Here is a 24,675-nt window from a genome sequence, read left to right as displayed (position 1 = left end):
ACAACTGCTCAGAAAAGAGTGAGGCAGCAAGCTGGCAGCAGCATCACCTGGAGCACAAAAGCAAGAACAAAGGGTGTCTTTCCCATACCAGTATCAGTTGGCTTTGGAAATCTCAGACAGAGCTGTTCCAGTCCAAGAGTCACTCTGGATTAGGATGTTATAGTGCCTTCAAGGCTTAACCTCATCTCAGCAGCCAGGGCTACCTTTGGTTTCTCCTATGTATTGCCTCACTGTCTACCAAGCCTTGTTACATGCCCTACTGTAGAAACAAACAAATCAATAAAAATCTAAAACTTAACCCCCCAAAATCAAGATTCTTCACTTATTCTAATAATTTCTTGATGAATTATCTTAAAAGGGTAAGAAATTACTTTCTTGCCAACATAATGACAGATATGCAGCGGGTAATGAGGTGTGATGCTTTATAAAATGTCCTCATTTCAAGCACACATTTTAGACACCCAAGTTTTGTAAAATTTAATTTGTAATTCATGAAAAAGGGAAAAAAAAAGTTTACCTAACCATCAAGTAAGCTGAGGCCCAAGATATGGAGGAAATCAACTTAGCATAAGCACAGGTGAGTGCTAATCCGACATTCACAAAGCTACTCAGTCATGGAGATTTGGCCAACTAGAAGTGATTGTTTTCAATTATATATACACTAAGGCTCAGAATTATACAGCTAATTTAAAAGGATTTTCCTAATAAATAATCAGGCCCTGAAGGATCAAGAGGCCAAAAAAGGCGTAATATGATTAAAAACAAGGGCTCTGCGTTACACTACCCAGTCTGACCACAAAGAAACCACAGGATCTCATTTAGTGGCAAACTACCCACTCCAGGCAGCAGTGTCCTCCTTGGCAAAATGGAGCTTTGTCAGAGTCACTGACAGGACTAAAGAGATAATATATTCAAGATACCTAGAACAGGCCCTGGCACATTATAAACACTCAAAACATGTGAGCTGCTGTCATCACTATCATCATCATGTATGACTCTGGATTCAATTTAATCACATTTAAGTGGAAAAACTGAACAGTAGAAGCAGCAAGAGGTTTTTAAGCCTCTCGACTTTATTCAAGCCACAAACTGAAATTCAGCAAAACTTGCTTTGCTAATGGAAAAGGGCAAAAATAGGAACATTTCTGAATCTACAGTATGCTCTGTCTGGGATTTCCCTGTTAGGATGGCTGGCATGCAAAGCTCATTTTAAGGCTGATCCAGCAGAGGCAGATTAGCAAGTCAGAGTGCTGGAAATACCCAGTACATGAAATACACACATTTGCCTCCACTTCCAGAGTAATCATCGATCAATGGATCAGCTGAAGGTAAGCAAGAGGGAAAATACAAAAAGGGTCAAAGTTCAGGTTCAGCAATGACAGAGGGAACAGAGCAGTATTTGGCATTTGGGAAGGTGAAAAAATTGACACTTAGAATAATATATTATCATTTTACAAACTGTATGTATTCATTTAAACTCAGGTGCTAATCAGTAAGAAGAACTAAACTAGAAGAGGCCTTGAAAATCTTATTAGAATTGCAAACACTATAATATTAATCTGACACTCAAAAAATAAAAATATGCTTTATTAAATAAACCCATACACTATTCTACCTGAATGATCTAGTTAACTCACTTAGGAGAACTTCTGATTAGACATTATGTGGGCAGATCACTGAGGTTAAAAAAGATTCAATTTAAGACAACATTGTAAGACTCTCTGGAAGTCTAATTCTTGAACTTGACAGGAATTGGTTATTTTCCCCTTCATAAGTTCATAAGGAGTGAGTTGGGGGGCATTCAATCATTTTGTAGGGGGGCAACCACTCAAATGTAAATCTTATCTGAAAGGTGACTGGAATGGTGGGTTTCTTACGTATGTATTACTACTACATTAATCTAGAGAAACCCATAACTCAAAACCAAAAATTTTAAGTAACAGTTTTATGAAGTGATTAATTTCTCAGTGAGAATAAACTTAACATTCCAAATAAACTTCACTGCTGATCTAAAACAGAAATCTAATAAAAATACAAATAATGATATATTACGTTTTAAGAAGTAATTTCATGAGTTCAAACAGATAACCTGGTACATGGTACATAAAGGAATTCTAAGATCACTTTCAATGAGTTTTTTTTTTTCTTTTTTTTTTGGCCACAGGTCTTGCGGGATCTGTTCCCCAACCAGGGATTAAACCGGGCCATGGCAGTGAAAGCCCAAAATCCTAACCACTAAGCCACCAGGGAACTACCGTCAATGGGCTTTTTAAGAAGTTAAGAAGAAACAAAAAACTCTTTCTCTACCATCTAGCTGCCTCAAGTTCTTTAACTCTAAGTTGAAGAGCCCTTGAGAGGAAAGGAATAGATTTTGTGTTGATTCTTAATTCACTTACTATCAATAATATCTCCCAACCCCTGAGCACGAAGAAGGTCCTTCAGCCGTGTCACCTCTTCCTTTAATTCACGAACCAGTTTGGCATTGGGGTCCTCATTGATAACAGCATTGCATTTAATTTGTTTTGCACGATCTGCATATCTAGATGCAAAAAGAAAACACATTTTTGCCATTCCTCAAATGCTCTACTTCTCATAAGTAACATACCATTATTTCTAAATCAAACAGCTTGAGTATTAACACATTTTATGAGCCTTAATAATAATACATTTGTAGAAAGCTTTACAGTACCTTATAAAGATGAGGAAAAAGGCTCCAATGAATTTAAGTGATTTCCCCAAGATCACAAAGGAAATAAATATCAGAGAGAGGACTCAAAACTAATTTATTAGACCATATGGTGTTTCTTCCATTATATCAAAAATGTCTTTAATGAGACAAGAGTTGAAAGTTCCAGATTAAAGTAATGAAACCTATTCATATATAAAACTACCCTATTAGTAAACATTCTGTCAGTAATTTTTAATATATTACATGTACTCATAACTTTGTTACTTTTTATGATGTGAGCATTTCTATAATGACAAACAGGAGAAGGGGACACTTCTTTTTATAGAAATAAATATTGTAAGAAATTTCTACTATTATCTAAAAGTTATCCAAAAATCTCACTAGAGCAAATTTAATATCTTTCCTATGAAAAAGTTCCTGCCTTTCTCAATGAAACTAAAAACTATAAACAGGTAAACTCTATTATAATAAAAATAACTTCCCCCCATGTCCCCCTGTTATGAGAGGGATGGATCATTGTTTACTCAAGCGACTACCCACATAGCATATGAAAATCCATGGCATAACAAGATGACTTATGGTAGCACTGTGTTCTGTTTAGCTATTGAAATCAAACTGGAGTACCTCAGAGTGCTCAAAGTTTCATCATAGTTGATATCTGCTGGGCTCAGAGCAGCAACCATTGCAGTCCGAGAATTGCCACCTAAAAAGATGAATTATAATTATCTCAAACCATACTCATTTTAGAAAAAATTTTATTGAATGTGTCAAATCAGACAGCACAATCTCAGATCCCAAGATTTAATCAACAGATTTTTGGACTGTCCCCACGCCAGGCACTGTTACATGCACATCTTAGTGTCTGGATGTACTGTGCCCAGTTTCCCTCTTCCCACTCCCATTAAGATCTCAGACACTCCACCAAGGCCATTCTTCGTGATGTCAGAGTCACTGGCAACATGGACAGCACAGCAGGCCATTCTCAGCCACCCCTTCTATCAGCAACATGTGACACAGCTAATCACTACCTCCTTCTCATTAAGAATGAGGGAAAGGGTCTACAAGAACAGTGAATGAAGGGCAAAAAGGCCGGAAAACATCAACAAAGAGGAGTAAGGGTTGGTAACATCAAATTATGTGCATCAAAAGGAACATGGGGTTTTCAAAAAGGAAGAAGGAACACAACAGTTTGAAGCAGGTGCGTGTGGTCAGATAAACAACTACTTCACAGTTCATGTCCTGAAGTAAACGAGATTTGGGAGCAAACCCTGATTTAAAGGTGAGCAAATCCAGGGAAGTAGCCAAGATGGCGGAGCAGGAAGACCCTGAGCTCCCTCCTCCCACAGGCACACCAAAATTACAACTGTTTACAGAGCAGCTACTGATGAGAAAAAATGGAAGACTAGCAGAAAAGACCTTCTGCAACTAAGGAAGGAATCACAACGAGACAGGTAGGAGGGGCAGCGATGTGGGATAGTTAAGACCCACAGCCCTGGGTGGGCGACCCACAAATGGGAGGATAATTACAATTGCAGAGGTTCTCCCCAAAGAGCAAGGGGCCTGAGCCCCCCATCAGGCGACTGCACCAGGTAGATGAGCCCCCAGAACGTTTGGCTTTGAAGCCCAGCAGGGCTTACTTTTGGTAGAGCCAGAAGGCTGTGGAAAACAGAGACTCCACTCTTAAAGGGCACACACAAAGTCTCACCCGCTCCAGGACCTAGGGCAGAAGCAGTAATCTGAAAGGAGCCTGGGTCAGACCCACATGCTGATCTTGGAGGACAAGAGGCAGGAGTGCACCCTGGGGACACAGACACTGGCAGCAGCCAATTTTGGGAGCTCGTTCTATCACAAGGACATTGGTACAGGCAAGTCTCATTTTGGAATTCTCCCTCTAGCTTATTAGTGCTGGGACTGGCCCTGCCCACCAGCAGGTCTGCTGCCTTAAGACCCGCAGAACCCACAGCCACTCCGGGACCCAGCCCTGTCTACCAGAGGGCCCAAGACCCTGCCCCGCACACCAGCGCACTGGCACTAGCCCCAGGGACCCTGGGACCCAGCTCCACCCACCAGTGGGCCAGCACCAGCCCCAGAATCCCCTGGGCCTCAACCCTGCCCACCAGCAGGCCAACACCAGCTTTAAGACCCTCAGGGCCCTGCAGCCAGAGACCTGGGGACCCAGCTCTGTCCATCAGTGAGCTGGCACTAGCCCCGGGATGCCCTGGGCTCCAGTCCACCTGCCACCAGGCCGATACCAGCTCTGAGACACCTTGGACCCTTCAGCCAGCTGCCCCAGGATCCAGCCCCACTCACCAGCATGCCAACACCAGCTTTAGGACACTCCAGGCTCTGCAGCCAGCCCTGTCAGGCACTGGTCCTACCCACCAGCAGATCGACAACAGATCCAGGACCCCCAGCCCTGTAACCACCCACTCCAGAACCCAGCCCCACCCACCAATGTTTGGCAGCCTCCACACAAGGCAGGGCCTGGAAAGCAACCGGACCAGGGGTCAGCCACGCCTACCAGACTTCCCACAGTAGTCAGCCTGCCACAAGAGAAGGACCCACGCAGCCCAAATAGGCGGCACCCCTAGAGCATATAGCTCTGGTGACCAGAGGGAAGTGCATTGCTGGAATGCATAGGACGTCTGCTACAAAAGGCCACTTCTCCAAGGTCGGGACACATAACCAACCTACCAGATACACAAATAAAAACAACAAATTAGGCAAAATGAGGCAACAGAGAAATATGTTCAAAACAAAGGAACAAGATAAAACCCAGAAGAACTAAGTGGAAACAGGCAATCTACCCAACAGAGAGTTCAAGTTAATGATTGTAAAGATGTTCAAAGAACTCGGGAGAAGACTGAATCAACAGAGTGAGAAGTCAGAAGTTTTTAACAAGAGTTAGAAAATATAAAGAAGAACCAGAAAAAGATGAAGAATACAATAACTGAAATGACAAATACACTAGAAGGAATCAACAGTAGATTAGATGATACAGAGGAATGGATCAGTGAGCTGGAAGATGAAATAGTGGAAATTACTAAAGCTGAACAGAAAAATGAATAAAAAGAAATGAGGACAGTTTAAGAGACCTCTGGTACAACATCAAGTATACTAACATGACATGACAGGGGCTGCACAAGGAAAAGAGGGAGAGAACATATTTGAAGATAAAATAGATGAAAACTTCCCTAACCTGGGAAAGGAAAAAGACATCCAGGTCCAGGAAGCACAGAGAGTCTCAAACAGGATCAACCCAAAGAGGACCACTCCAAGACACATTATAATTAAAATGGCAAAAATTAAAGATAAAGAGAGAATGTTAAAAGCAGCAAGGGAAAAGCAACAACTTACTACAAGGGAACTCCCATAAGGCTATCAGCTGACTTTTCAGCAGAAACTCTCCAGAATGGAGTGGCATGATATATTTAAAATGATGAAAAGGAAAAACCTGTAACCAATAATACTCTACCTGGCAAGGCTTTCATTCAGATTTGACGGAGGTATCAAAAGTTTCACAGATAAGCAAAAGCTAAAGGAGTTCAGCACCACCAAACCAGTTTTACAAGAAATGTTAAAGGGACTTCTCTAAGTAAAAAAGAAAAGGCCACAACTAAAAACATGAAAACTACAAAAGGAAAAATCTCATTGGTAAAGCCAAATATACAATAAAGGTAGTAAAGCCACGTATAAAGCAAGTAGGAAGGTTAACAGATAAAAGTAGTAAAGTCATCTATATCCTCAATAAGTAATTAAGGGATACACAAATAAAGAGATGTAAAATATGATGCCAAAACATTAAACGTGAGGCGGGGAGCCGGGGGGATGTGCGGTAGAAAGGTTGAGTTGTTAAAATGCACGAACTTAAGAGATCAGTAATTTACAATAATCCATATATATAGATTGCTATGTACAGTGTGGGAAATACAGTCAATAACTACAATAATATCTTTGTATGATAACATATCATTAACTAGACTTGTGTGATGATCAGTTTGAAATGTATAGAAATACCAAATCACTATGTTGTGTAACAGGAACTAACATAGTGCTGTAGGTCAACTATACTTCAAAAACAAACAAACAAACTAACTCACAGAAAAAGAGATCAGATTTGTGGTTACCAGAGGCAGGGGGTAGGGCAGAGGGGAAATTAGATGAAGGTAGTCCAAAGGTACAAACTTCCAGCTATAAGATAAATAAGTACTAGGAATGTAATGTACAACATGAAAAATATAATTAACACTGCACTGTTATAAATGAAAGTTAAGAGAGTAAATCCTAAGAGTTGTCATCACAAGAAAAATTTTTTTCTATCTCTTTAATGTGTTTCATCTGTATGAGATGATGGATGTTCACTAAACTTACTGTGATCATCACTTCATGATGGATGTAAGTCAAATCATTATGCTGTACGCCTTAAACTTATACAGTGCTGTATGTCAATTATATCTCAATAAAACCAGTAGGAAAAAAAACCCAAAAAAATTAAATTAAATTAAGGCGAGCAAATCCAACCAGCTTGAATCAAGAGAAAAAATGAAAAAAGGAAAGAGTACTCAAGTTAGTAATAGAGATTTTTCTTCTCAAAAAACAGAAATACAGGACAATTAACCACAAAACATAATCAGTAAACAGCTTTAAAAAGATCCACACACTGGTGGATCAACATACCTAGATTTTCTCGAAGGAGCCAAGTAAGTACAGAATCTCTGTACGGAATAAAATCAGTTTTCTTCTTCTTCTTACTCTATTAAACAGAAAGAAATGGCCTTAGCCTCTCTTAGCATTGTTAGAGAGGAATAATTCACACAAAAGACAAACCAGTCTAAAATCCGCAAGTAAATTAAATTACAGTAGGATGTCATCACTGTTGAAATTTAACACTCACAGCTTCAGTTCTTCACAATACCCAAAGCTCATCCAATAAATAATTTTTTTTATATTTTATTTTGAAAAATTTACAACATACACAGCAGTTTGGAGAGTAGCATAATGAGCTACCACATATCCATCATGCAGCTCCAACCATTATCAATTTTTTGCCAATCACTTTTCAATTATCACTCAAACACTCTTCTACATTTTTTCTTCCTGAACCATTTTGGAGGAAACTGCAGACCCCATGCCCTTTTATCCTTAAACACTTCAGCAGATAAGGACATTCTCTTACACAGTCACAGTTCAATGACCAAATTCAGGAAACTTAACACCAATACAATACTATTATCTAATACCCTGTCTTTTATAGCTCGTGTAGAGCTCTAAAGCAAATCCAACATTCCACCTAAATATACTTCAGGTACATATCTCTAACAGAGAAGGACTTTATAAAAAAAAAAAAGTAACTATAAGACCATTCTCACAGTTAGCAAAATTAACAGTAATTCCTTAATATCATCTAATACCCAATCCTCAAATAATAATTTTTACTTTTGCAGAGGGGCAAAGATGAATCCTGTGTGTTCCAGGTTGGATGTGTAGGAACAACTCATTTAGTTAATGAATTTACTTGGCCAACCACCAAATCAGCAAGTGGGATATTGCATATCTAGTAACTCTTGTATATTAATACACATTTGGTTTCTTTAAAAGGAAATTATGTTCAAAATAAATCCAACCATTAGAATTTGGACTCAAAGTGAAAAGGTCTAAGAAAGTGATGTAATTTGCTAATCTGGAGATTTAAAAAGACTGCAAGATAAAGTTTCTATATTTATCAAGAGTTTACTTGTTTGCTGTGCACCTGAAACTAATATAACATTGTAAATCAACTATACTCCAATAAAAATTTTAAAAAAAATAGTTTACTTGTACTGCTCTCTCCATGTCCCTTCTCATTATCACAGGATAAAGCAAAAAGCACCAACACAAAGCCAGTGCTGAAATGGAGTAAATTATATCCTCTGAAAGTAAAAAACAATGCAAACGCTTTGTGTATAATAGCTACTCCAATATCTGCTGGCTGACTACTATGTTGTGACAATTTAAGAAGCTACTAAGGGGACCTAGAGGGATGGGAAAGGGAGGGTGGGAGGGAGACGCAAGAGGGAGGGGATATGGGGATATATGTATACATATAGCTGATTCACTTTGTTATACAGCAGAAACTAACACAACATTGTAAACACAACATTGTAAAGATATGGGGATATATGTATACATATAGCTGATTCACTTTGTTATACAGCAGAAACTAACACAACATTGTAAAGCAATTATACTCCAGTAAAGACGTTAAAAAAAAAAAAAAAAGAAGCTTCTAAGGGGAAAGCCAGAGTTCACTGATCAATATTTCCCCAGTAATAGGCAGTTTTATAATCCATTCCTGGTATAATCTGAGGTTACATTAAACTAAGGATGATCTACTTCGTGCTAAAGCATGGGTATTCAGACAAATAGTACTAAGTAGCTGACTCTGGTTTGTTGAGGAGGAAAGGAAGTAGGCAAGTTGGCACTTGAATTCCATCTCATCAAATACGTCCCCTACATCTCATCCTACTCCACCCACAGACACACGTTCCACCAATTACAAAGTCATTTTCCACAGCAGGTTCTATTTCTAAATTACACAGACCTTTAGCGAGAATTAACCGTCTCAGTCATTCACAGCCGAGTGCGACTTTCATTCCACTATAAAATTCTTGGGGCCTGAAACCTCAGTTTATCCTTTCCATTCCCCACTGCACCTAAACACTCCACTTTGCTGTGGTTAGTACTGAAAAGGCTGCAAGATTTAAAGTATGCCAGTTACAGTGACTGCCTACAGCACTGTAAAAATAAGCAGTGTCAGATTCTAAAATGTTCTATTTTCACTTCTGTCAATTAGACTAAATTAAGAAGTAGTTAAATGAAGAAGCATAAATAGAACTTCACTCTTTTCCACTTGAAAATACCACAGAATTTTAGCCATTTCTTCTCTATTTGCTCTCATACAAATTAATCTCCTGTTCTCACATCCATAATTTTTTGAAAATAAGTGTTTCAGTATTTACATAAAAAGCTTTACTTAGATCATTAACCTCTCTAAAAAGAAATACTATTAAGTATGGATGGTAATAATCCTGTTTCTCCCCTCAGCGGAAATAATTATACATCTTAATTCACCAAAACTCATGCTTGTTACATAAAAACTAAAATTTATTTCTGATCTGTTACAGTTTATGACACAGATACAAAGTACTAAACTGGGTTTTATAAAACTGATTATAAAAAAATCATCTGCAAAATTTTGTGGCATAGAGCAGTGTGGGAAATACATAGAAAACTAGGACTCTTCTTCTGGTTGATATGGATGTTAACAGATAAGCAAATGGACAAGTCAGAATAATCACTAAATTTTAAGTCTTCATTGTTCTGGGACCCAGATTAGATATGTGAAGAATATCCACACATGTATAATATCAAATAGCAGAGAGATGTCTTAATCTAAGGCAGCTTTACAAAAAATAAAAAACAGAAAACAGAAAAAGAGCATTATGTTTTATTAATATTTTTGTAGAAGTAGAGAATACACAAATCTATACATTTAAAAATATTTCAATGCAGACACTGCCTCTATCCCTGATGTTACTCTTGTGATTCAGAACAAACTGTTAAAGTGCTCTATTATTTATGCTAAAGAGTAGTAATAAATTTTAGAATATCTGTGTAGAATTTAAGGAAAAGAAAAATCTATTGTATCTGGATTAATAAGAATGCAAATAATGTGTTTTGTAGATACAGTTAGAAATTTAACTTGATTCTAGAGCCTTCACTTTATGTATAATCAAACAGTAGAAAAAAATTTTTTTAATGATTAAATAATCCATGACTTTCCATGGTAGGAAACAAGATAATACAAAGAGGTTTAAAAAATATATGCCAATAATTTCAAGAAGCCAGCTATGTTTTAGAATGGTACCCATAAGAAATTTCTTTTATTGCTCTTTAAGAGGTTTATAGGCGACTTCTTCAAGTCACAATCTTATAGATCACTAGGAGAAGCACCATAAGATAACACAATATAGAAGCATCCTCAAATTTCTCTCTTGTTCCCTTATTCATTCTCCAAAGCACATCATGTTCCCTAAATTAATTTTGGTGTGTAGTCTCATGATTCATGGTCACCCTAAACAGCAATTCTAAATTCCAGTGCTAGAAAATAAATTAAAAGTTTTTTGAAGGTCCCATTCCTACTTAGTCCTCCATATATCCTGCTGAGGATTTTAAATCATCACAACTGAATATACAGCTAGTTCATTTCTACCAAGCCCCACCATACCTTGCTGGTGCAGTTATCCTACAGATGAAAGCATTTAAAAGAGAATGAAAACACAGGATAAGCCTCCAAATAGAAAATATTCTGTTTAAATTTTAAGTCATAAATTGAATATGACTTCTCAGAGACAAGCAAGAAAACATTTCATTCTTTTTTAGGGATTCAAATGAGGTACTAAACTAAATTAAAGCATACAGTACCTAGTAGTTCCTTAGCTTCTAACCTAAATAATGAAGTCCCTTATACAAAAACTGTTTCAGCTTTAGTGTTCCACAGCTAAGGAATAAGAAAAAATAAAACTAGTTTAATAAGTATATTATTGGCCCACAAATCAACAGCATTCACCAAGGCAAACTGCTCAAAATACTCTAAAATGTACAGTATCCTATTTAGAAAAGATCATATAGAAAAGAATATGTAATAAATACACTTGGTTTTTATGAGAGATATAAAATAAGGTTCAAATAGTCAAACCTTAGGTCTTTGCAAAGACCTAGTTTTAATTCTAGCCTTTACAGATCTACATTTACTTTCATTCTCCTTAATCACTTTTATTTTCAGTACAAAGTCAAAGTGTGTTATACCCAGTATCTTATCTGAAAAGCTTTAAAAGGAGAAAGGCAAGATTATATAAAAGGACCAAGAGACCATCCTTCGTAAGCCACCATAAAATATCGTCAAGTACATGTGTTGAACAAATTTTCTCATGCAATGAAGTATAAAACTTACCACCTCTGCCAAGGCTGAAATGACTTTACCCAGAGTTGTAAGAGACTTATTAATATTTGCTCCTTCCTGAAATCAACAGCAAACATAAAAGAATTATGATAATTTCTACTATTGCCATATCATATATAACACATAAAATACAATTAACCATATGTTAGCATTATTTGTTTATTTATGACCACAAGTTCTAAAAACCTCCTTTAACCCTCAATCTTTACTCCTCTCCACTTGTTGACATGCCAGGACCACATGCCTAACTCGCAGTCCTGAAGTATCGTCAAGATGTCTGCGCTCCAAAAACTTACAGATGCAGCCTTCTTCCGACAACTCAGTGACATGAAATTTCTCCTCCTGTTAAGCGTATCTCTAGAAAACTCCATGCTTGTTCTCACATCTAGATCTTGTGTATTCTTTTCCCATTACTGTCCCTTACTTCCATCTAACCAAATTCTGACTGTTCCTCAAAAATACAATTCAATTTTCACCTTGACCATGAAGTCCACCTTAACTATTATCATGTAACATATCTTTGCATTGAAGTTACAGATCAGAAGACATAAAATTTTTTCTGTAAAAGGTTTTGTGGGCCATGTGGTCTCTGCTGCAACTTCTCAACCCTATCACTATAGCACGAAAGCAGCCACAGACAATACACAAATAGATGTAGCTGTGTCCCAATAAAATTTTATTTATAAAAACAGGCAGTGGGCTGGATTTGGCTTACTGGCCATAGTTTGCTGACCTGTGTTATAGAACTTTTTTTTTTGGCCGTGCTGCACAGCTTACGGGATCTTAGTTCCCCGACCAGGGATTGAACCCGTGCCCTCAGCAGTGAAAGCGAGGGGTCCTAACCACTGGACCACCAGGGAATTCCCAAAGAACATTTACTGACTAAGCTATTTGTTTGGTAAAATAAATACCTTTAATCGAGTCCCTTTGGCACCAGTTGAATCAGCTCGTTCACTTCCCGCTAGATCCACCAAGCTGATTTTACTGACCTGGTAAAGAACAATAACACTGGGGCAATTAAAAAATAAGCAAGGTAGAAGTAGAAAACATTTAGAGGCAAGAAATTAAAAGATTAAGTCATAGAGAACACTAAAAATGTTAATTAGACCTCTTATACGTGGCATAAGAAGACAAACATACTGCAGTCAATTTAAAGAGCATGCAAAAAAAGTTCATATCCATTACCTTGGTTTAAAAGAAGTAATTTTAGGATAAACACATTTTAAAATGATATGTCATAAAAATGTATAAAACTCATTAACCCATTAAATGGCATATTAAAGATGAAGCTTCTAGCAACTGGAACTCTCACACACTGCTGATGGGAATGTAAAATTTTACAATCGCTTTTTTTTTTTTTAAGAGGCTCTTTTTTTTTTTTAATTTATTTATTTATTTATGGCTGTGCTGGGTCTTCGTTTCTGTGCGAGGGCCCTCTCCAGTTGTGGCAAGTGGGGGCCACCCCCCATCGCAGTGCACAGGCCTCTCACTATCGCGGCCTCTCCCGTTGCGGAGCACAGGCTCCAGACGCGCAGGCCCAGCAACTGTGGCCCACGGGCCCAGCTGCTCCGCAGCACGTGGGATCCTCCCAGACCAGGGCTCGAACCCGCATCCCCTGCATCGGCAGGCAGACTCTCAACCACTGCGCCACCAGGGAAGCCCTACAATTGCTTTTGAAAGAAGTTTGGCAGATTCTTAAGAAACTAAACGTGCACCTACCATAAGACTCAACCATCCTACTCCTAGGTATTTTTTGTTGTTGTGTTTTATTCTTTTTTTTTTTTTTTTTGGCCACACCGTGTGGCACGCAGGATCTTAGTTCGCCGACCAGGGATTGAACCCGCACCCCCTGCAGTAGAAGCGTGGATTCTTAACCACGGGACCACCAGGGAAGTCCCCTACTCCTAGGTATTTACCAAGAGAAACAAAAAACAAGTATGCACACAAAGACCTGTATACAAATGTTCATGGCATCTTCATTTGTAATGATCAAAAACTGTTCATTTAAATGACCATCAACAGATGAAGTAATGCGCAAACTGTGATATATCTATACAATGGAATACTGATCAGCAATGAAAATGAGTGAACTATGGATACACACAACAATACAGGTGAATCTCTAAATCATTATGCTAAGTTGAAAGAAGCTGGCAGAAAATAGTACGTACTATATGATTCTATTTAACAAAATTCTGGAAAGTGTAAACTAATCTATAGTGACAGAAATCAAATCAGGGATTGCCTGAGGATGAGAGTGGAAGAGATTACAAAGGGGCATAAGGCAATTTTGGGGAGTAAAAGAAATTTTCATTATCTGAATTGTGGTACTGGTTTTACAGGTGTACAGGTAGTCCCCCCTTATCCACCGTTTCACTTTCCACGGTTTCAGTTACCCATGGTCAACTGCAGTCAGAAAATATTAAATGGAAAATTCCAGAAATGAACAATTCATAGGTTTTAAATTGTGTGTCATTCTAAGCAGCATGATGAAATCTCGCTCTATCCCGGTCCATGGCTGGGATGTGATCATCCCTTTGTCCAGCATATCCCACTCCTTAGTCACTTAGTAGCCGGCTCAGTTATCAGACCAATTGTTGTGGTATCACAGTGCTGGTGTTCAAGTGACCCTTATTTTACTTAATAATGGCCCCAAAGCGCAAGAGTAGTAATGCTGGCAATTCGGATATGCCAAACAGAAGCCGCAAAGTGCTTCCTTTAAGTGTATGCTGAGGTTGCTAATATCTACGGTAACAATGAATCTTCTATTCATGAAATTGTGAAGAGGGAAAAAGAAATTCATGCTAGTTTTGCTGTTGCACTTCAGGCTGCAAAAGTTATGGCCACAGTGTGTGATAACTGCTTAGTTAAGATGGAAAAGGCACTAAATTTGTACAATAAGATATTCTGAGAGTGAGAGAGACTACATTCACATATCAACACCACAGTATATTATTGTAATTGTTCTATTTTATTATTGTCATTAATCTCTTACTGTGCCTAATTTATAAATTAAACTTTATCCTAAATATAAATGTATGGGAAAAAAACAGTATATATAAGGTTTTGATACTATCTGCAGTTTCAGGCATTCACTTCGGGCCTTGGAATGTTATCTCCGGCAGATAAAGGGTGGGACTACTGTATACATATGTGATCCAATTTTATACTCTAAATACGTGTTGTTTGTTGTACTTCAATAATACCTCAATAAAGTTGTTTAAAAAAATTTTTTAAAGCTTCAGGAAAGTTTACAGAAAAGTATCCAAAATAGAAGCTATGGTTATGGGTTAACATCATCATTTTTGTAGATTTAACAACAGGGAAAAAAAGAAAAAATGCTTTCACATAGCATGTTCCTTGGTGCCATTCAGACAAATACTGACTACTAAATGACATTAATATAGAACCTCTGGCTAGGCAGTGTCAAGTTATTTGATCACCTATATGAAGAGTGTATTTTGAAAAATAATCTTCAGCTAAAATGAACAAACAAGTCACCAACTAAAAGCTGATTTTAGTTTTTAGTGATATCAGCATCACAAAGTACTCAGTTTATAAGGCAAGATCTTTTATAACAGCCAGGACAATAAATCTAACTTCAGATTTAAAAATCCAGCTGCATGCTACTTAGGAATGTAGGCAGAGTAGAAATCAACGTAAGTCTATTATTAATGGTAATAAAAATAAAATTAACATTTATTGAGTGGCTACTCTGTGCCAGGCACTAGTAGATGCACTTACCCTATACTAATATTTACCCCTCTTCACCAATCCTATGAGGTTAGAGAAACTGAGGCACAAAGACTAACTTGCCCAACATAACACTGCAGAAAAATGGCAGAGCTAAGATCTAAAGCAAGCAGTTTAATCCCAAAGTCTACTATATTTAACCAACCACTGTAGAAAATGAGAAACTAACAAGCACAGGTATTTGAGGAACATCAGAAATGCTGTGCAGTTATTTTTTTCCCAAGAATAAAACACATCTTGTCTGCTTAATTATTTGCTTAAACAGTTTAATTCCACAGTAACATTATCAGAGCTCAAAAAAGTAAAATACACATACCAGAGAAGTTAACAAGGTAATTAAGAGATTCCAGTCAAGAAGAAAAGGAAGGATCTTCTTCCCCACAGAACTGCTTAACTCTCTTGCATAGAGCAGTTTTTGAGACTCAAAAGTCTTGGATTGTTTTTTCTTAACCTTATTTTCTATCTTGCAATTTCACTCAAGAACCCACGCTCAAAACTGGTTTAGAGTGGAATAAAAATGATTAGTGGAAAGTATAAAATACCCTTCATTAAGTAAAAGGGCAACTTTCTTCCCTTCCACAAAATCAGAAGGTAGCAGGAGGGACTTCTGAAAATCCCCATTCCACACAACTCAAGCCCAGACACTGAAGTTCTCCTACCTTCTCAGTGGAAAGGTTGGTTTCAGTATCATGTTTCTTCTGGGTGAAAACAATGGTAAACACAGCATGGGAACGGCTACTTGTTTCATTCATGTTGGTAGCTGCCACTGTCCTAAAAAAACATAAATGTGACCACATGACGACAGAATCCTTAGATGAATGCTAAAATGACAGTAGCCTCCAAATTATAAGCATAACAATCACAAGCGACAGCTTTAAACTTATTCAGATTACAAGATTGTCACTTACACAAAATTGCTCTCAATATACCTTATCTGTGAACCTATCAAGTTACCTGCCAACTCCAAAGGCACCCCATCAGAATCATTCTTCATACTCCAGCTATACCTTTAGAAACCACCAAGGCATCTGATTTTTATTCTTTATTAGGTGCTCAGTTATTCTGGAATCAATTAACTACCATAGGCATGTGATAACCAACATTTTACCACAACTTGATGAAAACCTAATAGTAAAACTTAATCAAAGTTCTAACGTGTTTCAGCAGTGCATTGTTTGGATGAGAAGGATACCAAATATGCTGAGGACCCTGCTTCTCCAGCATAGCCAAAGGATCAGTGAAAGCAACTCCACAGTGAAAGCAACTTTCATAGTTATAAATGTGGTCTCAAATCCTTAACCAGGAACAAAAGGCCTCAAAATATACCAAAGACCTCAGTCATCAGTCTATTTCCTACCATACCTGGCTTTGTTCCCAGCATCCATGAGGTCAGCAATGTCTGTGTAGGATGTTACTGCCAACTTTGACAGATCCTCCACATATGGGCCAAGAAGTGGATGTTCACGCACACGCAAGTTACCCTTGTTTTTTGGATTCAGCAAGTCTCGTACTCTTTCACAGTAAATTTCCATGTAGCTCACCTAGGAACATATTATTAAAGTGATTTAGAGGACTTGGAAAAAGAAATCCTATACATTAAAATGATTTTAAAATCTTTTTATCTTTTCACCTTTTATTAAAAGCTCTACAATTAGAGATCAGTAACCTTTACAACGTGAAATACCAATTCCAGTCCCTTTTATTCTATCACCAGTAGCACAGATATAACTGAGTAGGTTAGAACCAGCCTTCTGACTTTCTCAGGAAAGAAAAGGGGGTAAACAGGCTCTCTCAGCACACAATAGCTCCTACTTGTCTTAGGCAGAAAAAAAATCATTTTTAGTAGTAACTTATCAGTTATTTCAGTTATTAGTGTTTTGGTTTTTTTTAATGCATGCTGTTGTCAATAACTGGGGATTACAATGAGGTTACCCCAAAAGCTTGAAAACAAGATTTCTATTAGTGTTAAAACCAAGGAACAACATCAATATTCCAGAGCAGGGAAGACAAAAGAGATCTGCGACTCATACTTTATTTAAGTCTGGCCACATTGTGACCAAACATATATCTATCAGAAGGGGTAAGGGTTGGTTAGCATGGAACCTGATTGTTTGGGAGGACCTATCCAAGTCCCCTGGGGAAAGGGGAAGCCACAGACAGTACACTTCAGGAATTCTTGTCCCATCAGCAAGAACATTCCTATCATGGAAAGGGATTGTATTAGGCTATCATTTCTTCATCTGAAGCAACTGAACATTTAATTTGTCTAATCAACTCCTCTCCAATTCCATACTCACCAAAAAAAACAACAGGGTACCAATAGAGGTCTGCCCACAGGAGGATAATATACCAGTCTTGCTAATGTGAGTGTTCTGGTCAGGGTAATATTTATTCCTCACGGGAAAGTAACAAACCAACATGGTGGTTTCCTAACATCAGTCAAATGAGCTTCACTCAAGAGTCTGGCTTTGAAGGATCTACAAGATCAGACTTCTAAGCAATCAAGGCTCTGAAGTGGGAAAAATTCACCACAGTAAGCCTTACCACGATGCTTCCCTAGGAATAAAACACTTCTGTGTCACTGAGTTGTTCAATCATACAATGTAACTCCTGCATTCTTCAAGTTTAAATTTCTAGAGAAACATTTCCAGAATATCTGAAATAAAACTGTATCTCCATTCCATTCTCTTTCAGTCTGCTCTGACTATATTTATACTGTATTTTAAAGTCAGTTTTTAAAATACTGAAAACCCTCAAAAGATAAAGTAATTGATCTATTACAAGAATAAAACAACAGGACAACAAATATTCTTTCTTAAAGCAGGTTATTCTAGATGAGAAATTGAAATGGTAACTTTAATCATTCTTGTGTACTTAAAACTTGTACATACAATCCTGAATCCCAGGAAGATATTATATTTTCTTGGAAAACTTGCTGTCCCTTTTCACACAGGCATGGTACTAAGAGGACCCAAATAACCTGAGTAAGGTTGATGTGCTCCGTTACTTATTCTCTAATATGCAAATCCATCTAAAGACATCACTACTTCTGAACCAACCATCATATACCCCACTTGGCAAGTTCAATTCCCTGAGCACCATTAGCTTCCAGGCACTTTATAGGCCCTTGGCATACATCAGTAAATAAAGATCCTTGCCCTAATGAGCTTATGATTCTAAAAGGGATACTGAAAATAAACAACAAACATAAAAAATAAGTAAAATATTATAAAGTAGGTTAGAAGTGATGAATACTATTTAAAAAAAAAAGAACAGAGCAAGAGAGGTCAGGAGTGCTGTGGTAGAGGGCAAGTTGCAAAATTAAATAAGGTGGTCATGGCAAGCCTCATTGAGAGGGTATGATTTGAGCAAAAGACTTGGAGGTGAAAACTTAGTCAAAAAGATATTGGGACTTCCCTGGTGGCAAAGACTCTGAAATCCCAATGCAGGGGGCCCGGGTTCAATCCCTGCTCAGGGAACGAGATCCCACACGCATGTCACAACTAAGAGTTTGCATGCCACAGCTAAGGAGCCCGCAAACCACAACTAAGGAGCCTGCTTGCCGAAACTAAGGAGTCTGCCTGCCGCAACTAAGACCTGGCGCAACTAAATAAATAAATATTAAAAAGAAAGAAAGAAAAAAAAAGACATCCAGGAAATAAAATTTCAGGCCAAAAGAAATGTAAATGAAAAGACACTGAGGTAGGAATGTTCCTGGTGTGTTCCAGAAACAGCAAAAAAAAAAAACAAGAAAAGAAAAAAAGAAGGCCAGTGTGGCTGCAGTAGAGTAAATAAGGGAGAGAGGCAGGAGAGGAGGTAGAGGTTCCACCAATGTGAAGAACAACAAAGTATCAATTAGGGATACACTGTGCACTCCAAATAAGCCTGTGAACTCTGAATAACATGAAAGAAAATGGCAGCTTCTTTTATTACCTATAAGCTCAAAAACTTCAATCACATTGTCACTCTCCCTATCCTTTGAATTTATTTAAAATTTATGATATTTTAATAAGAATGATTAATAAAGATTACTGATTTTCATTTGCTATACATTTAATATTCAAAAAAGAATAGTTATAGGATGAGACAAGCTATTCAGAGAATTCATTTTAACAAAAAATATTTTTAGAGCAGCACATTCCCCTTTTGGTGCATGATAGTTACCAGGCAGAATTCTTTGAAATTTATACAACACTTTATAGGTAAAGAAAAAACCCAAAGCAGCTAAGTGGGTCAACTAAGAATTGCATAAGACCTATAGAAAGTCACAACATATACATTTAAAAAAATCTAGAAGTCACTTAAAAAACAGACTGATTTCTCAAAACAACAGGCTCATGTTAACAGAATGTTTTAATAACTTCAGCTACTATGAAACTGAATACCAAAAATGGGGATGTGTAAAACAACAGCTTCATAAAGCACTTGTACAAAAAAGTGGAAATGTTTATCAAATAAACGAACATATATAATGTAATTCTACAGACCTCTTCTCAAAAGAACTAGGGTATATACACTGAATGGAGAATAACTTTCCAAGATTATAAACAATTACAAAGGGGAGAAGGGGAGAAGAGATTTGATTACATATATTTTAAAACCTATGCCTGTCAAAAGTCATTATTAATAATATTAAAGGGGGAAGAGTTCATGCAAATGAATAACAAAAACATTGCAATCCCAAAATGTAAACAGGCATATGCATAATTTACAAGATGTCCAATCACACTGCTAATCAAAGAAATTCTAATTTTAAGAGTGAGAAAATTTCCCTTATTAAATTGGCAAAGATTAAAAAACAAAAATACTAAACGTTGACGAGGACACAGTGGGTGCTTACACCCTCCTGATGGAATGGAAAATTGGTATAGCCTTTCAAAAGGCCATTTGGCAATTCAAATGTATCATCTGACAACCAACATACATAAAAAGGAAATAACTGAAAATAAAGCCACAAACTTATGAACAAGGATTTAATTGCAACATTCTTCCTTATAACTAAAACTTAGAAATAGCCTCAAAGTACAGAATTGGGGCAATGGTTAAGCGATCTATAGCTCAGTCATAATTCGGAACCATTTAAAAGTAGCATTTGAGAGAATGGACCACAGAGGACTCTGTTTTTAACCCACGAATGTACGCACCTCTACAGAGTAAGACATTTCTTCGTTACAGTTGTCATTGATTTTCTCAAATAGTTCTTCACATAACTGTAGAAACAGAACGAGAGGCACGAAGAGCATAAATCAGAAGTACTACGTTACCCATGCGTGCTAAAGGGATTAGCGAGATCCCCTTTCTCTTTTTTTCTCTAAATATTAATGGCATCAACATCAAAGGTAAATGCTTTGAATGAAATGAAAGGAAAGTTTTTAATACATTCTTCTCATCTAATCCCTATTGTCCCTCAACAGTATCACCTCAATAATGTTTCCTTAGAAAGAAAGCCACATATAGGGGAAGAGAAGGGATTATGTCTCTTCTATTGTTATGTCATTGATTTTACTTCATGTGAATTCAACTCTTCATATTATACTAGAATTAACTGTGACTCAACTATCAGTATTATAATTGTAGGAGTAAAACTACTATTAAACTGTATTTTGCACACTTATTTATCATGATATATAAATTTTATTATATGTTCTCAGTTACTATACACATTGTAAATTCATACATATATGCATAGAGAGAATATACACTATTTGAAAAGAGTGAATAAAGGTATTTTTGAGAATAATTTTGATTCTATAAATTTTTCCCCTTTACCTCTGCCTTAAGATTCCAATCCCTTTTATGAGAGGCTGTTCCATTACACAGTGACATTTCTAACAGAAAACAATTTTTCTAGATCAGGAAAATTATAAAATTTCACTCTCCCTATCCTTTGAATTTATTTAAAATATGTGATGTTTTAAATAAGAATAATTAATAAAAATCCACTGAATTTTCGTTTGCTATATATTTAGTATTAAAGCAATCAATATACATTTGAAAAATGAACTATATGTTCATGATTCTCTAGAAGTCTAAATAGAATTTAAGATGGATTTTAAGTGGCAGTTTCTAAAACATAAGTCTTCTTAAAAATTCATACTTTGGCATTAAAATAAAATATTCAAAAATTCTACCAGAAAAGAGATACATATGTAACTATACAAGAATTCCAATAACAAACAAATTAAAGGAAAGAGAAGGACTATTTAATATTACTTGCTATATGTACAAACAATTATTTTATTGTCAAAGAAGTTATTACATAGTAGTAAAAGCAAAGACTTAGACCTGTGCTTGGCACATTATGAGTGCTACATTTAATGTTTTCTCTAATTAGCATTATAATTATTACCATTACTATACACAAAGAAGGACAATTCCCAAATATATGTCTCAATACAGACATTATTTTTTACGTTAAAAAAAAAAAATAGGGACTTCCCTGGTGGTCCAGGGGGTGAGACTCTGTGCTCCCATTGCAGGGGGCCCGGGTTCAATCCCTGATTGGGGAACTAGATCCCGCATGCATAACGCAAATAAGAAGTCCGCATGCCGCAGCTAAAGATCCTACATGCTGCAACTAAGACCTGGCACAGTCAAAATTTAAAAAAATATATGTGAGTGTGTGTGTGTGTGTGTGTGTGTGTGCACGCTAGTATGTTCATCTTTTTCTGAAAATGTCCTAATCTTTATTAATAATAAGCATTTCAATTATATAGCTGAATTTAAAATTATAATCCAATAATCCATTCAAAAAAGTAGCTATTGCTCCCTTATATATTTTATTTTCAGAATATAGCAATGGCCACACTAGGCCTACAGTAAAAGAACACTTTAAAATTAATCCCAAATATCATTAATAAAAGCAAACCACGTTCCTGTTACTAGCAAAAGAAGTTCTTCCTAAATGTACCTGTGTCACAACTTTTCTCCATTTCCAAACAATACAGAATCAAAAGACTAACTGCTCTTAAAAAAGAAAAAAAATCTCAGATTGTTCAAGCTTTAAGTGATAGAATTAATTTTAACACGATAAAAGGAAAGGCAATCAAATAAGGCAATCAAAAAACAAAAATAAACACATTCTTAAGAGGTGATCTATATATGAACTTGGGAAAAAAAATCAGACCAACAACACTCACCAGGTGTCCCCAGGATTCAGAACAGAGCCTGACACATAGTATCACTTTTTAAAGAAGCTGATAACATTGTTCAAAAGATAAAGTAACATGGCATTGGATATACAGCAAAACCTTTACAAAAAGTCAACTTTCCCACCTTTAAAAACAGACATGAATACATATCAGTCTTTTCCATCAGACTGTTAGCTCCTCTCAGGGAAAGGGATTTATCTTTGTGCCTCGCATACAATAGTCCCTGAATAAATGTTTGCTAATAAAAATAATTGTTAATGCAATTGAGGACTAAGAGTAATAATGAACAGAGGTTTTTCATTCTTTTGTTTTTTACCTGTGGAATGATGCCAGCCTGGCTTTCTTCTTGTTTACCCATCATTGTATAAGACTTCCCAGCACCAGTCTGCCCATAGGCAAAAATACAGACATTATATCCTTCAAAGGCATGTAAGAGCATTTCCTTTCCAATATCATTGTACACACGGTTTTGAGATGCAAAACAGGGATCTTCGGGCTATAAAGATTAAAAGGAAAAATAAATGGCATTTTATTCATATTCTTTCCTATGCTTATTTGATTACTTCTATAATAAATAAAAGTGTTTGAAATCAGAATAATCACCTAAAATACATTTTTTAAGTCCCCCCTACATATAGTTTATTTTTCCCATTAAATGCACACACACAGAGGCACTATCAGAGACATCCAGGCCAGCCATACATAAAAATATCTACATGAAATTATCTGACATGATTACATTTCATTTTCCATAACCTTGAAGGTATCACTCTTCCATTCACAGGGAGCTCCAAGAAAATTTTAAGTGGAAAATGGGGCTGAAAGATCAAAGATCAAGTCCACATATAAAAATATTTCTTTTAATTCGCTCCAGGTGGTGTGGCTATTTCTCAATAAACACAGCTTTCAGTGAAGAATGTTCTCCAACCCCTTTCACAGGCCCTTCCCTTGGCAATTAGGCTTTGCAATAGTTTAAAACATCTCCTACTCTAACACAAAATAGGAAAAAAAGAACAAAAAATGCATAACAAAGAGATGCAGAAGCAAACTCTAGTTTAGGAACAATCCCTAGAAGCCAGCAAGATTTGGGGTCCTATAATCAGTAAGGGGATACTGCAAAGGGTCTTACTCTTCATTTCCCTAGATGTTGGTAATCTTTGTTTTCCCTGTGGATCTTCAGGCTCTTTCAAAAGGTTTAAAACCCACAACTGTTCTACCACGCTGCACCATGGGTACACTCACCGAGGTGTGAGACCAGTAGGAGTAGTCAAAGCTGAAGGACTTTGGAGCTTCCTTTGGGTTCTTTGGGTTAATAATACCTAGAGGATGAAAATGTTTTGATTTTATAAGTGACTCAGTTAAATGTTTTTTAGTTCAGCATGATGTTATACTGTAAACTCACAACAACCAAATCAGTAAATTCATACCACTGAATCTGAATAGGGCAATCGAAAAACAAAAATAATCACATTTTTAATAGGTAGGATCTATATAGAGAACTTGAAAAGAATCAGACCAACGACATTCACTAGATGTCACCAGAATTTACAACAGAGCTTGGTACATAGTAGGTGCTCAGTAAATATCTTGTGACTGAATCCTAGGTAAGTTAGCAGACAAAATTTGGAAATGGACCATGTTACTATTTCAAGGTGCTTCATAAGGCTTGAAATATTTCAATATATCAGAAATAAAAATTAGAAAATTACTGAATTAATCCAACCACTATTTAAAACAAATGCTTTTTAAAGATCCTATTATCTACTTAAGAAAAGTATTTAGTAATGAAGCATTCATTGGAAGGATAGTTTTATTTGTGAAATCCACAATTGATAATAACTAATACGTAAGTTATTAGATATATGTATATACGTGTGGACGTATGTGTGTGCGTGTATACACTAGAAACACAGACCTCTAAATCATCTGTAGAATGTCATAAACAGTAAAATTACTTTTGACTGAAAAGTATGAAGCCTCACTGTCCATATTAAAAGTGATTTCTCGGGACTTCCCTGGCGGTCCAGTGGTTAGGACTCCGTGCTTCCACCACAGGGACACAGGTTCGACCCCTGGTCGGG

At 36.7% G+C, this 24,675-nt stretch overlaps 1 protein-coding gene across 12 annotated transcripts in view; it reads right to left on the bottom strand.

The window, feature by feature from the left end:
- Positions 1 to 24,675, bottom strand: part of KIF1B (kinesin family member 1B) — a 147,617-nt gene that overhangs the window by 84,392 nt on the left and 38,550 nt on the right. For 6 of the 12 annotated variants that reach the window (XM_036841722.1, XM_036841740.1, XM_036841749.1 and 3 more), the window contains exons 3-14: positions 23,837 to 23,913; positions 22,911 to 23,090; positions 20,588 to 20,653; positions 16,806 to 16,984; positions 16,103 to 16,214; positions 12,602 to 12,679; positions 11,682 to 11,747; positions 10,956 to 10,973; positions 7,367 to 7,442; positions 3,314 to 3,392; positions 2,397 to 2,539; positions 1,281 to 1,322 (exon numbers count right to left, since the gene is read on the bottom strand). In XM_036841722.1, the coding sequence (XP_036697617.1) occupies positions 1,281 to 1,322; positions 2,397 to 2,539; positions 3,314 to 3,392; positions 7,367 to 7,442; positions 10,956 to 10,973; positions 11,682 to 11,747; positions 12,602 to 12,679; positions 16,103 to 16,214; positions 16,806 to 16,984; positions 20,588 to 20,653; positions 22,911 to 23,090; positions 23,837 to 23,913 (1,116 nt within the window). The remainder of the gene's footprint in view (positions 1 to 1,280; positions 1,323 to 2,396; positions 2,540 to 3,313; positions 3,393 to 7,366; positions 7,443 to 10,955; positions 10,974 to 11,681; positions 11,748 to 12,601; positions 12,680 to 16,102; positions 16,215 to 16,805; positions 16,985 to 20,587; positions 20,654 to 22,910; positions 23,091 to 23,836; positions 23,914 to 24,675) is intronic. The other 6 variants (XM_036841787.1, XM_036841813.1, XM_036841821.1 and 3 more) reach the window with 3 other exon arrangements.

This window comes from Balaenoptera musculus, chromosome 1, assembly GCF_009873245.2.
Source record: "Balaenoptera musculus isolate JJ_BM4_2016_0621 chromosome 1, mBalMus1.pri.v3, whole genome shotgun sequence".
Taxonomy (NCBI): domain Eukaryota; kingdom Metazoa; phylum Chordata; class Mammalia; order Artiodactyla; family Balaenopteridae; genus Balaenoptera; species Balaenoptera musculus.
The sequence above is the reverse complement of the archived record's forward strand: the minus strand, read 5'-3'. Positions and strand labels throughout refer to the sequence as shown.